The sequence below is a fragment of the Notamacropus eugenii genome, chromosome 1 (genome assembly GCF_028372415.1).
Source record: "Notamacropus eugenii isolate mMacEug1 chromosome 1, mMacEug1.pri_v2, whole genome shotgun sequence".
NCBI classification, from domain to species: Eukaryota; Metazoa; Chordata; class Mammalia; order Diprotodontia; family Macropodidae; genus Notamacropus; species Notamacropus eugenii.
The window spans coordinates 431529999-431543618 of NC_092872.1; the positions used below are offsets into that span (position 1 = coordinate 431529999).

The 13620-nt window shown below is 42.6% G+C and overlaps 1 protein-coding gene across 8 annotated transcripts in view; it reads left to right on the forward strand.

The window, feature by feature from the left end:
- BCL2L1 (BCL2 like 1) overlaps positions 1-13620 on the forward strand; it is a 44179-nt gene that overhangs the window by 1359 nt on the left and 29200 nt on the right. For 4 of the 8 annotated variants that reach the window (XM_072631647.1, XM_072631644.1, XM_072631646.1 and 1 more), the window contains exon 2: positions 166-820. In XM_072631647.1, coding sequence (XP_072487748.1) covers positions 275-820 — 546 coding nt within the window. In that variant the 5' untranslated portion in view covers positions 166-274. The remainder of the gene's footprint in view (positions 1-165; positions 821-13620) is intronic. The other 4 variants (XM_072631651.1, XM_072631648.1, XM_072631650.1 and 1 more) reach the window with 1 other exon arrangement.

Genomic DNA, 13620 nt, shown 5'->3' on the forward strand with positions numbered 1-13620 from the left:
TCAGTCTTACTCAGGTCCTGGTCTCTTGAAAGATAGATGGAAAATTACTGAGATGTGTAAGAAAACCTAGAACCTTGGGAGAGTGAAGAAGATACAGTAGGGTGGATGGGGCCTCTGCGTTTTTCCCCCCTGAAGTTCTCTCTCACTCTCTCTCTCTCTGTTCAGAACCAGCATTTTTGCCCTGAATCTCAGAAGAGGGTTGTCAAGCTGATCCCAGACCCAGAGAGCAGGTGCTTTGGACAATGAACTGCATCAGCCCAGTCCTGATGTAAAAATGTCTCACAGTAACCGGGAGCTGGTGGTTGACTTTCTTTCTTACAAGCTATCTCAGAAAGGATACAGTTGGAGTCAGTTTGAAGATGAGAATAGGACTGAGGCCCCAGAAGGGACAGAGATACCTAGTACTGTGAATGGCAGCCCCTCCTGGCACCCTGCTGACAGCCGTGCCGTAAGTGGGGCGACAGGACACAGCAGCAGCCTGGATGCCCATGAGACAATACCAGTGGCTGCTGTGAAGCAAGCTTTGCGAGAGGCAGGAGATGAATTTGAACTCCGGTACCGGCGGGCTTTCAGTGACCTGACATCCCAGCTCCACATCACTCCAGGGACGGCTTATCAGAGCTTTGAGCAGGTAGTGAATGAACTCTTTCGGGATGGGGTGAACTGGGGCCGAATTGTGGCGTTCTTCTCCTTCGGAGGGGCATTGTGTGTGGAAAGCGTGGATAAGGAGATGGAAGTCTTGGTAGGACGCATCACCTCCTGGATGGCCACTTACTTGGATGACCACCTAGACCCTTGGATCCAAGAAAATGGCGGTTGGGTAAGGACCAGGGACCTCTTTCTGCTTTTCTCTTCTCCCTAGACTGTGACTAGAGACATCCCCAAATTTTTCTGACTTGTAGTACAAGTTAAACTGTTGTGTTGGGTAATCGTTGTGAACATTGAGGACCACATACCAATGAATAGCCAAACACCATTTCTATTTTTAGTGTCTTTATCCTAAGGAGTTGCTATCTGGAAACCAGGCCTCATGCCTTAATGGATAGGCTGGCTAAACTTTGAAACTCTTGATTGAGAGCCTCTGTAGTCCACTGCTCATCCTGAGGTACACTGTCTCACAATTGAAGTTAGTTGGTTCATTCCTTTAACCTCAAGAGCTGGGGAGTGTCAGGGAGGACAAGAGAAGTTACTTTGGTGAATTTTTCCCTCTGGAAACTTGAGGTTCTGTTTACTTCACAGGTAAACCCGACAATTGGCCTGTCCTTTTCATAGACTGATTATAAGATTTAAAGCTGTAAGATGCTTCCAGTATAATCTAGTTATACTCCATCGTCTCACAGATGAGAAAATTGAAATCAAATCACTTTGACCAAAGTCACATTCCTAATTCATGACAGACTCAGGATACAAATCCAAGACTTTGGAACACCACTGTTTTTTGTACTACGCAATACTTCCCCACCAGAGCAGAAGAGGGGCCTTTAGACATGGGACTAGAGCAGAGTGGACCTGGCCACATAGGAGACTCAGCTTCCCAAAGATAGGTATAGATTTTTTAGGGTAAAGTGCACTGTCCTCAGGATTCTGGTTGTGCCTAGCACTGCTGTAATTCATTATGTACAACTTTTCACATGATCTGTCAGTTTGCTGAGCTCTTGCTGCGTCATGCTGTATAAATTGAGTACTGCCTGAGGTCAGTAAGCAGCAGCTGAACTCCCATATTTTTTTCTTCTACCTCATCCCCCAATTTCATCTTTCAGGAAGGGTTCTGGTGCTTCTGCCCAGAGTACTCTTTGCTCCTGAGCCTAGGACCAAGGCCAAAGAACCCAGAAGCAACACTTAATTCTTCTCCCTGGGAAAGGCAACTAACTTTCATTCACTACCTATTATCCTTGTATTGCCTAAGAAGAGTGAAATCCAAATTTAGTATAGGATCTTATATTTTTGAGCTAGAAGGGACCTTCAAGAGTATATAATATAATGCTCTAGTTTTGTAGATGTACGAGAGGCCCAGACAGGTTAGGTGATTGAAACATCACACATTTTAGTAAGTCATAAAGTTGTGAAGGGGATGTGTGTGGGACCAAAGGCCTATCCCAGTTTGTTTTCCTTTCTCTCATTGCTTGGGAGCAGGTACAGGTCTTCCATTAGCTTTCTGGCTTCTCAGGAATCCCAGAAAATCCAGCAAATTTTCAAGAATAAGAGATTGATTGTAGGAGCTGAGGTAGAAGGGAGTAACTGTACCGTGGACTCTGGAATGTGAGGAATGTGATTGTTTCTAGGCTGTGCCCAGGGTGTGGCAGTCTCAGAACTATAGCTTGAGCCTTCAGAAGTTGCTAAAGGGATCACTCATCTCTATTCAGTTTGTCCTGGACCTCCCTAGGTCAGTACATAGGTATCCATTGTTTTCTCCATAATCCTGTTTCCACCTCCAACTTAAAGGGAAAGAATTGAACTGGGGCCTAGCTGACTCTGTGACCCTCTCCCTGACTGGCTGACCCAGCCCTGGAAATCTACTCTGTAAATGAACTCCTTTGGGGATAATGATTAAATGATTCCTGTTGGTTGTGCAGCTTGCCTTCCTGCTTAGCTTGTCTTTGGGGGCAAATATTTGTTCAGCTGATTACAGGAGGGACAGGATTCCACTGCCTCAGATTCATCCTCTGTGGCAACTCTTGGTGGGAAATGTGCACCATTTCCTTCTGACCTTTGTCCTGTTGTGACATGGCCCCATGAGTTGTGCCATTTGTAGCCACTCAGCAGCTAAGAAAGGATCACCTGGATCCCTGGCTGTGTAGAGCTCTGTCTAGGCTTGCCAGGGTACATAAGTTACCAATAGGATCTATGTGGGGAGAAGGAAGGGAAGGAAACAAGCAATTATTAAGTGCCAACTATGTACCAGCCACTGTGCTAAGTAGTCAGTCAATCAATATGCAGTTATTAAGCACCTAACTGTGTGCCAGGCACTCTGCTAAGTGACAAGCACTGTGTCCTTTTAATATAATCTCAGATCTAGGGCCCAAAGGCATTGAGAAGGCTATATGATGCCCCTCTGCAGAAAAGTCCAGTTTTGTCTTGTTTTTTCCTTTTCTCTCTTCTGTTGAAATTGGAAATTCTATTTATTATAATTATTTAGTAAGTCATATTGAATCCTTTGTACAATACCTCAGATGTTATTTCCATAAGAAAGGGGATGGGTGAGCTGCAGTAAGATATTTTAGCATCATTTCTGACCTTTTTTGGTAAGAGGTGAGCTGAAGATGAGTTGATTATTTAGAGCACTTATAACTTTCAGACCTGGACAAAGGTTACTCAGATATTTACCTTCCAAAGAATCGTTTGCTCCTAGGTTATCACGTCAATCAAGATGACACAAGCCTATTTTTCCTACCAATCTTGAAGACTGAAGTTGGCTGTGGGTTCGTCTGAGCTTTGGAGATCTAGTCTTTAGGGTGTCATTTTGATCTGAGGCACAGAACCATAAGCTAAAAGGGCCATTTAGAAGTCCGTCATAATTTTTTTCCGTAGATGAGGAAGCTGAGGCCTAAAGAGGTAAATTGACATTTCCAAGGCCATACAGGTAATAAGTAGCAGACCTAGAATCCACGGTCTGGTCTTCTGACTCCAAAACCAATGTTCTTTTCACTTTACCACACTCTCTAGGAAGAAAACTAAAGTCTTACCAAGATTTAAACTAAGATTGCTTCATTGAGAGGCTAGAGTGCTAGTCATTACACCCCAGGACCCGGCATTTAAACTTGGAAGGGACCCTAGAGATTTTGTAGGCCAGCCTCATTTTACAGAGAAAAGACACTGATGTTCAGAGAAAGTAAGCAAGTTGCCTAAGGTCATACAGTAAGTGCCAGAATATGGAAAACAGACCTAGGTCTCTTTACTCCCAGTGCCCTTTTCATCACATCATCACACCTTTCTTGAGCTGTAGTGTATTGTACAGATCCATCATTTGCTCTTGGACTCAGTATCAGGGCATTGAGCCCCTAGGGACAGAAGGAGGTAAACCAACCAAGTAAAATACTGTAAAAGGAATTTACAAAGATTCAAGAACACTGAATTTAGAGTTATAACCAAGATCGTGGTTGAGATTTTTCCTCTGCTAGTTATTACCTCTAATTATGTCTTAAATAAGTCATTTTTAGGTGGGATATGAGCTGGGTGGAACTTTAGAGATCATTTAGGCCAATTTTTAGGTCAGATGAAAAAACTGAAGTCCAAAAGACCAAGGCCTCACAGGTAGTAAATGGATGGCAAGCCTAAAATTTAAACCCAAATCTTCTGGCTAAATCTGTTGTTCTTTACATTATAGTGCTCTGCATCTCTGTGCCTCAGTTTCCTCTTGTAAAATCCAGAGGATTAGCATAAATGATCTCAAAGATCCCTTCTGGCTTTAAATCCTATAATGTTTACATTATGAGTCAGAAAGAGCCCAAAGCCATGCCACTAATAATACTCTGTCTAATTCAGGAAGAATAGGGGTAGCATTTAGTTATCAGGACTATACTCTCATTTGAACTGATTTTTCTTTTTCCAAAATTTCTTGTGATCCCCATGAATAACCAGCAGTTCTGCGCAGGGGGCTTTGAGGATGGGGGTGGGGGTAGTGTGAGGAGGAAAACTTCAGTATATTTGTACTTAATTGTGACTGGGTCAGGAAGTGGAGGGCCAAGGGTTGTGTATTCTTCAGGTTTTATTCTTAGCCATCCCACTGCCTCTCTGCTTGGTAACCTAAGTGAGATGTTGAACCTGTTTGTGAGTAAGTTTCTCCTGCCTGTAAGATGGGATAATAATACCCAGCATCCAGGGCAGAGAGAAGACTCCAATAAAGGGGTGTAGATTAAGGGATAATGCTTCTGCTTTAATTATGGAGTAAGAGCCTTTCTTGGAATAGAATTGGCTACCCTGCTTCCCCAAAGAAACTGAGTTTTGCCCTTGAAGTTATTACTCAGAAAGCAACTTGAGTCATTGCTGTATATGCCCAGGACCAGTGATTAGGTGGAGATCTGAGACTTGAAGGGAGGGGAAACTCCACCTTTTTAAGTAAGTAGAGATTCTTGGGGACATTCTGCAGCTTAACAGACCTTTGTGAGACCCAGCTGGGTGTAGTTGCTAGAGCTCTGGATTTGGAATCAAAATACCTGAGTTCTGGACCCTGCTGCTGAGACTTACTATTTATGACCTTAATCTAGAAAGTCTCTTGACTTCTTTGAAGCCAATTCCTTATCTGTAAAATGGAGATAAAACTACTTAAGTATTAAGTTGTATTTCATTGAGCTGTTGTGAAGAAAGAGCTTTATACATTATAAAGCTCTATGTAAATATGAGTGATTATTGTTCATTCAAAGTGATGTTTTGGGTAGAGAAATTAGAACCCTGCCCTTGGGCTTCTTGGCTTTGTGGTCTCTCAGTTTCTATAGGCTTCCCTGCTTTAGTGCTATGATGCAAACGCTTGCATTTCTTGGCAGCTGTTGGTAATTTTGTGGTTTTCTCAGGGAAACCCCATCAGAAACCCCAAACCTGGAAATTTTGAACATCTCATTCAGGTTCTGTGATGGAAGCGGAAGTGTTGCTGGTGCTTCCCCTTTGACTGCTGGGCATTCGTGTTTGAGAGATCTCTTTAAAAGTCTGTTAGCATCACAGGGTTTTCTGAACTCCACAGAACCCCCCCTCAACACCTAATTTACCAGGTGGGCTCTTCCTAAATGCCTTTGGAAAATCCTCGAAAAAGTTTTTTAGGGATTCTCCAGAGGAGTTGGTAAGAATCACTTGGTCTTGGGTTTGGGTTTTCAGCAGATTGGTTTAAATGACTGATCTTTCCTGCCACCTTCCTCCTTCTTCCCTCTCTTTTCTCTTACTCCATATCAGTACCAGTTTGTTCTAAGAACCCTCATAATTTAGGTAACTTCCCTTCAATCACATTTATTGCCCATTGTGTCTCCTTAGAGTTTCTTCAAGCAACTGTGGTGTTTTAGATAGATTTAGGGGTGATTTCCAATGAACTATCGTTCTACAGAAGCAAATCGTTGCACTTGAATATACTCCGCAACTTAAAACACCACCACCACTAATCAGTATTTATTAAACTCCTACTATGTGCCATGCCCCTAAAAATAGGCAAAAGACAATTCTGCCTTCAAGGAACTCACAATCTAATACCCACAAGCATGATCCCAACAAGGCTGTCTTTGGAAGGAATCTCTCCACTTCTGACTTTAGTTTCTCCCCATTCTAGGCTGTCTTCCCCCTTACTCCAGCTTTCAGGAAAGCAAGCCCATCCTACTGCAATCTCACCAGGTGGGTGGGCCTCCTCTTTGTAATGTAGTGGGTAAGGGTAAGGCAGGTCATTTTGAATTGTTACAGACTAGCTGCCTCTTTACAAAGCCACCATAGGTTCCAGGATCTGATCCCCAGCTTTGCAGGTTCTCCCAGGGGTGATCAGAATTGATTCACCTTACTTGATCAGCTCATGACAAACTTTTTTAATAATAATAATGCCAATTCATTTATGCTGGTGGATACTGGTTGACTAAATAACCCATGTCTAGAAACTCCCATCGCCCATGGGAAGTTCACTTAGGAAACAAAATAGATTAATCAGAAGGATCCTTAATTAACAAAGTTAATGATATGTTTTTTGTCTGATTAAAAAAAATTCTTGTTAGCTTTTGTTTTTCTGTTAGCAATATTTCCCAGTATGCCCCTCCCAAGATCCACTTTCATGATAAATGATTTTTAAGAATTTAAAAAGAGGAAAAGAATTGGGGTACTTTAGCAAGACTAATGTCTCAGAAATCTGACACACAGCATTCAGTCCTCGTAATTGTCCCCTTCTGCAAAGGTGGGGGGCAGGACTGCTTTGGTACCTGGTTTGGTCATTATGATTTCATAACACTTATTTCCATTTACCATTGTTGTTATTATTGTGGATATTATTTTCCTGGATTGCTTACTTTGTTGTTGTTGTTATTGTTGTGGTTGGTCGTGTCCAAGTCTTCATGACCCCGTCTGAGGTTTTCTTGGCAAAGATACTGGAGTGGTTTGCCATTTCCTTCTCTAGCTCATTTTACAGATGAGGAACTGAGGTTTAAGTGACTTGCCCAGGCTCACACAGCTAAAGGGTATCTGAGACCTGATTTGAACTCATGAAGATAAGTTTTCCTGATTCTAAGCCCAGTGCCCTATCCACTGCTCCACCTACCTGCTTCCAAAGTCGTCATTTTTTCTGTGCACCAATGTCCGATTACATCCATGCGTACTTTTTATCCATTATCTAGTTGATGGGCTTCTAATTTGTTTCCAGTTCTCTGCTAACCACCAAAAGTACTGCTATGAATATTTTGTTTTAAATATGGACCTTTCCTTTTACCACTGACCTTATAGTATATATGCCTATATTGGTATTTCTAGAACAAAGCATATGAACATTTTAGTTGCTTTCATAGTACAATTCAAAATTGCTTTCCAGAATGGTTGGATCAATTCACATTCTATTAAAATTGTATGAATGTTCTTATCTTTCTGTCACTCCTCCTGGAGCTAGATATTCTTCCCAGATATTCTTCCCACATTTCTATCAAACTAATGTGACTTAACCAGTTGAACTTTTCAACATTTTGTTTCTAACCAGTACCATTTTGATCTCCAAGATGGTGCTGGAGGTAGCAACACATTCTTCATAATCTTTTTAGGTTCCTTGTCTGTCTATCACTTACCTTGTGGTATTTGCCATTACAGTGTTAAGAGTGACTAGTGGATAGTAGGAACTTAGCAAACTCTTGTTGATGGTGAGCATTGCGTCACTCAAAACATAATATGATTTTTTAAATCATAATTTATATTACTTATGTTTTCTATTAATCTCAGAAATAAACTATCCCCAAATTACAGTGCAAGGTAGAGTACAACTAAATGTTTCATTATACATTAAGGCAGCATCAATGTGGAAGAGTTCCCTGAAGCCGGAGCCAAAAGGTTCTAGTCCTTGATAAATCACTAACTAGTCCTTGATATATCAATAACTAAGTGTGTGATTTTGTCAAATCACCTAACTCCCAAGGACTGAGGGAGTTGGATCAGACCTCTGAGGTCCTTCCAAGCGTAAACTCTACAAGTGTGATTTTTGAAGTTTCAGGGAGGGCAGCTTTCTTGATCTTGTCCCCAGATTCTAGATCTGTCTTGCTTCTTTAGACTTAGAATCCCTGTCTATCTACTGCCAGTACCTAATGAGATTATCAGGCCAGAATCAAGTCTTGGGCTTGTCTGTCATTGTGATAGAAAACTGGGCTCATTATATAAGGCTGTTGCTAGCTGGCTCCAAAATGGGAGGTTTTTTTCTGTAGCCTGTCAGGAAATGCCATTGCAGTGACTTCCATAACCACTTTCCTGTCCCAGCTAAGTGGCAGGATTCCTTCTGATGAGAAAGTGGAAACTGAAAAGTAGTGCCTTGAATGTCACTCTCTCTTCCGGGTACTTGGCATCTCTTCCCTTCCCATCCTCCCAGCCCTTTCCTCCTGGCCCAAGTATTTTCTGCCCCCTCTGCTTCCCCCTCTGGTGTGTGCATGGTCCTTTGTGATTCTTTTCCTTTGTATTCTTCTACTGGCAGGGGCTGTCTTATATTCATCATTATATCCACCACCACACCAAGCAGAAGGCCTTGTGAATAGTTAGTTATTGCTCAGTATATGTTTGTTGAATGACTAATGAGCCAGTGAATGAACTCTCCTCTGTTCTTTCAGTTCTTTTGAGAAAAGTTCTAGCTGAAACCTTTGTTCCAGAGGCCCCTAGCCACATTGCCTGGGTATGTGTAGCCAAGTGGTTCAATGTTCATGGGTTCTCTTTGGTTCTGTTACTCAGGAGATTTCAATTTGTACTGTGCTCATCCAAGAGAGACACATGTGCCATTTGTATCTTCCTAAATCTTCTAATCAATCATCCAAATGCCCTGATAGTGAATCACCTAAGGGTTATATTTAGAAGATAAACACTATTTAAGTCAGGAGACCTCCTTGTACAGAGGGCAAAGAAAACATACAACTTAGTCTGCTGACCCTCTCCCAAGCTCCCCACAAGTGGGTTAGAAAGGCTGAAGGAGTTAGTTTGTCTGTTGGATAGCTAATGGATGATAGCAAATTCTGCTGCTGTGGACTGTGTTAGAATTCACACCATTCTCAGATCCCTTGATCTATTTGAAAGGGAAACTTCCCTTCCCACCCTGCCCTCATATATTTTTGTTCAGTGTAGACCAGGCGCGCTGTTCAGAAGTAGTGTCTTTTCCATTGGTCCCATTGAAACTTTGATTCAGAGTCCCCAAGTGTCTCTGTCCCCAATAAGTCCTTTGGTTCTGGAGTGTCTTTTAGAGGCCAGCTCACCCCTTTCACTGCTGAAAACTTGCTAACATGCTGAGGATGGGTTGGGGTGAGTTAAGGGGTAGAAATGACACTGGTATAATTTTACAGAACACTCATGGCCTTAAACAGTGTCCCTTTTACTTCTTTTGTTCAGCTTTGGTTAATAGCTCTGATGCTAACTGAATCTGCAAAGGCATTCATACTCATAAAAACTTTTTCACTTCTCTGGGCTGTGGTGACTTTACCTTACACTACTTCCTCTCTCTAAGGCTAGCTGCATTACTTCAGGGCCATTCATAGAGGTTATAAGTATCATCAGATATCTGTACCTGCAAGAGACAATTTAAAGACATCATTTCAGGCTGTATCAGATATAGTAGGTTAAATTCAAGTACAGAATACAGAGAGTACAGAATATTATGTGCCAGTCATTGTGCTGGGATAGATATAGAAGAGATAGTTCCCTCTTTTCAAGGAATTCTTGCCATGTAATGGGGGAGACAACGTGGAAACAACTATGTACAAGCAACAATATGGCAAATAAACTTGAGATAATCAATCGAGGGAAGAAGCTGCAAGTAAGGAGTGTTGAGGAAGACATCCTATAAAAGGTGGGATTTTAGCTAGAACTTGAAGGAACCTAAGAGGTGGAGATGAGAAAGAAGAGGATTCTGGGTATGGGAGACAGCCATTAAAAGTGTCTGGAGTTGGGAGGTGAAGTGTCTTCTTTCAGAGAACAAGAAGGTTAGTGTCACAGGTTCACAGAGTAAGTGGTTAAAGGTGTGTGTGTGTGTGTTTGTGTTCGCCATCATGGTGTGTGTGATATGATCATACCTGTGCTTTAAGAAAATCACTTTGACAGATTAATGGAAGATAGTTTGAAGTGGTCTTCACAGATTAGCAGGCTGTTGGAACTGCCCAGGCATGAGCTGATAAGGGCCTTTACTACAGTGGTGGCAGCGTCAGAGACAGGAAAGGGACTTAGGTAAGAGATGTGATAAAGGTAAAATCGATAGACATTAGCAACAGATTGGATGTGGGGGTGTGGCTGAGAGTGAAGAGTCTAGGATGACACAGAGATTTCAAGTCTTAGTGATTAGAAGGATGGTGGTGCCCTCCAAAGTAATGGGGAAATTAGGAAGAAGAGAATGACGATGAGTTCAGTTTTGGACATGTCGAGCTTAAGATGTTTACAGAACATCCAGTTCCAAATGTTCACTGGACAACTTCCTATGAGACTGAAGGTCAAGAGAGACGTTAGGACTGGGTAAGTAGATTTGACAATTATCAGCATAGAGAATGGAGTCAAATCCGTGGGAATTGATGAGATCACCAAGTGAAATAGTATGGAGGGAAAAAGAGGAGACGGTCTGGAAAGAGCCCCATGGAAACCCATATTTAGTGGATGTGACCTGGATGAAGATGCAGGAAAGGAGACTGAGAATGACCAGTCAAGTGGGTTGGAGAACCAGGAGAGAGGCCTAAAACTCAGTTTTGGCTGGACAGGTTCAGTGTAGTTTACCACATGTGTACTAAACAAGCATTTCCATGACGCTGTACTAGGTAGATTTAGGGAGCAGCTAGCTAGTACATTGGAGAGAGTGCTGGGCCTGGTGTCAGGAAGACTTACCTTCCTGAGTTCAAATCTGGCTTCAGACACTTACTAGTTGTGTGACCCTGGGCAAGTCACTTACCTCTGTGTGCCTCAAGTTTCCTCATCTGTAAAATGGGCTGGAGAAGAAAATGGCAAATCACTCCAGGATCTTTGCCAAGAAAACCCCAAATGGAGTCATGAAGAGTCGGACACAATTGAAAAATGACTGAAAGAGTACTTGTCATGTGGACCCCAAAAGAAGTTTAAGACTCAATCCCTGCACCAAAGAGTTAATAATTTAATTAGAGAATGTAGGTTGATGATTAAAAGGCGTATGTATAATATAGATTCCTGAGTAGTTGAAGAAGTCAGGAAGGGCTGAGCTCCATGTGCTGGGTTGACACTTCAACCAAAGGCGGCTTACTGGAAGAGAGTTGACTTGAGGCCCTGCCTCATAAATTTTTTTCAAAACCCTTCCCCCCTCCCCAAAAAATAACTTGTATTAGATGGAGCCTTATGCTAAGCACTCATAAAGATACAAAATTTAAATAAGACAGACACAGCCCACTGAGAGCATTAGAGATATGCTGTGTGAAGTGTGAACAGGGAGGAATGTTCATTACTGATGGAGTATCCAAGAAATCTTCCTGAGGAGGTGTGATCTGAATTAGCCTTTAAAGAATGAATAGGAATTTAAAAGAAGAAAGAAAAAGAAAGGATGTTACCAATCTAGGAAGTAGTGAGTCATGGTACAAAGGCAAGAAGAAGGCAAAGATTTATGATAGATCAGGAGGAGAGATGGCATTCCAGGCATAGGAGAGAAATATAGGGAGAACAGGTAGGAAGGATACATGTAGTAGGAGTGAAGAGGTCAGGTCCTGGAAGGAACCAAATACCAAGCTAAGGAATTTGGCTTTAATCCTATAGGTAGGTTTAGAAGTAGAGAAAGAGGGTTAGCATAGAGGTGGGCAGATTTGGATATGGGCCTGGCATACTCTTGCATTGGAGTCAGTTCATGGGCAGCCTGAGGCTTAGAGTGAAAAGGCTCCTGCCTAGCTCTGGCTTGCTGAGAGGGAAGCAAACAGAGACACCTGCAGATCAGGTAGGGTGCTGAAGTTGTTATTTCTGGGCCCTTAATCACAGGTGCAGATTCAGAAGCTGGATTGTAGCCCTTTGGCAGACTTGGCCAAAGAAGGGTAAACATCACCTGGTTCCTGCCACCTGCAGTAATGGTAGTAATGGAGGCCTTGGCAGTCCCTAAAGTGCCCCAACCTGCTTGCTCCCTTGGGTGAGATCAAACTGGCAATTGGTGCCACCTCTTCCATGAATCTCCCTAACTGAAAGTGATTTTCTCCTCTGGTTTTCCTGGGAGGTTTTGCATGAATCTCTTCTTTGTCCCATGATAATATACATCTCAAATTTCTATAGCTCTTTATTTACAAGATACTTTCCTTAAAATAGCCCATAAGGTAGGTAGTGCTAGAATCATTACCTCTATTTTATAGATGAGGATACTTAAACGGAAATTAAGTTACTGTTTCATGTCACATAGGTAGTGTCTGGACTAGGATTTGAACCTGGGTCCTCTTATTCTAAGCCTGGCATTCTTTCTACTATACCACATTGCCTTTTATAACATTCTACTCTAATCGTATCTGTGTGTATGCATGTTGTATCCCACCTCATTAGATTGTAAACTCCCTGAGGATGCTATGGTTGTTTTTATTTCCACTTCTTTAGCACTGAGTATGATACCTGTCCCATAGAAGGTACATATGTTAAATTGAACCCTACATTCTAAAGAGGAAATCCTAAAGTCTTTGTCTACCACCTTTTCTCTTTGGCTAGCCCAGTCCTCTAGGGGTTAAGTAACCACAAGCAGCTTAGACTTTGAAGGGCTCACATAAAGATAACTGTAATTTGCCATACAAGCAAAAACAGTTCCAGCCCATTGATGGTGAGGCAAGCCCATGGGGTGGGGAGAGGAGGGTGGCAGCCGTTGACAGCTGGGGGTGTTGAGGAACAGGTGTAGGTTTCAAGAGGGGCGGGGCCTGAAGGGAAGCAGAGAGCCCTTGGGGGGGGCCTCAGAATTCTCCCCTCCCCAACCCCCCAGCTGCCTTCTCCAAGCAGTCAACTGACCTAGTTACTGTGCTTAGAAACCGCCTGCTTGGTTTGTTCATTTTAATCTTTCCTTTCCTATGTCTTGAAGTTTGAAAAAGGGTGTTGGGGTCCTAAGAGGTCGTAGTCAGTGGAGGATTGGCCATCTTTCAGAGGATAGGACAGGACCTAACAGGAGTGAACTCCCTGTAGGTAGTTTGTGTGATCCACTCTGTCTATTCTTTCCTCTTGTCCCTGGTCCCCCGTCTCCCCCCGGAGGAAAAAACAGACACATCCCTCCCTCCCAGCACAGTTGGTCCCCTCTAGTTCTAAGGAGAAGCCAACACAGCTGACAAGTCTCATCCCTTGAGATTTTAACAGAAGGACTCCTACTACCTTGAGGGTGACAGTAGCCTTTGCCTTGACTTCAGCAAACTGTGAATGACACAGTGGTGAGAGCACTGGATTTGGAGTCAGGAACACCTAGGTTCTAATCCCTAGGAAAGTCACTTAACTTCTCCGGGCCTCAATTTCCCTATCTGTAAAATGAGGAAGTTGGACTTGATG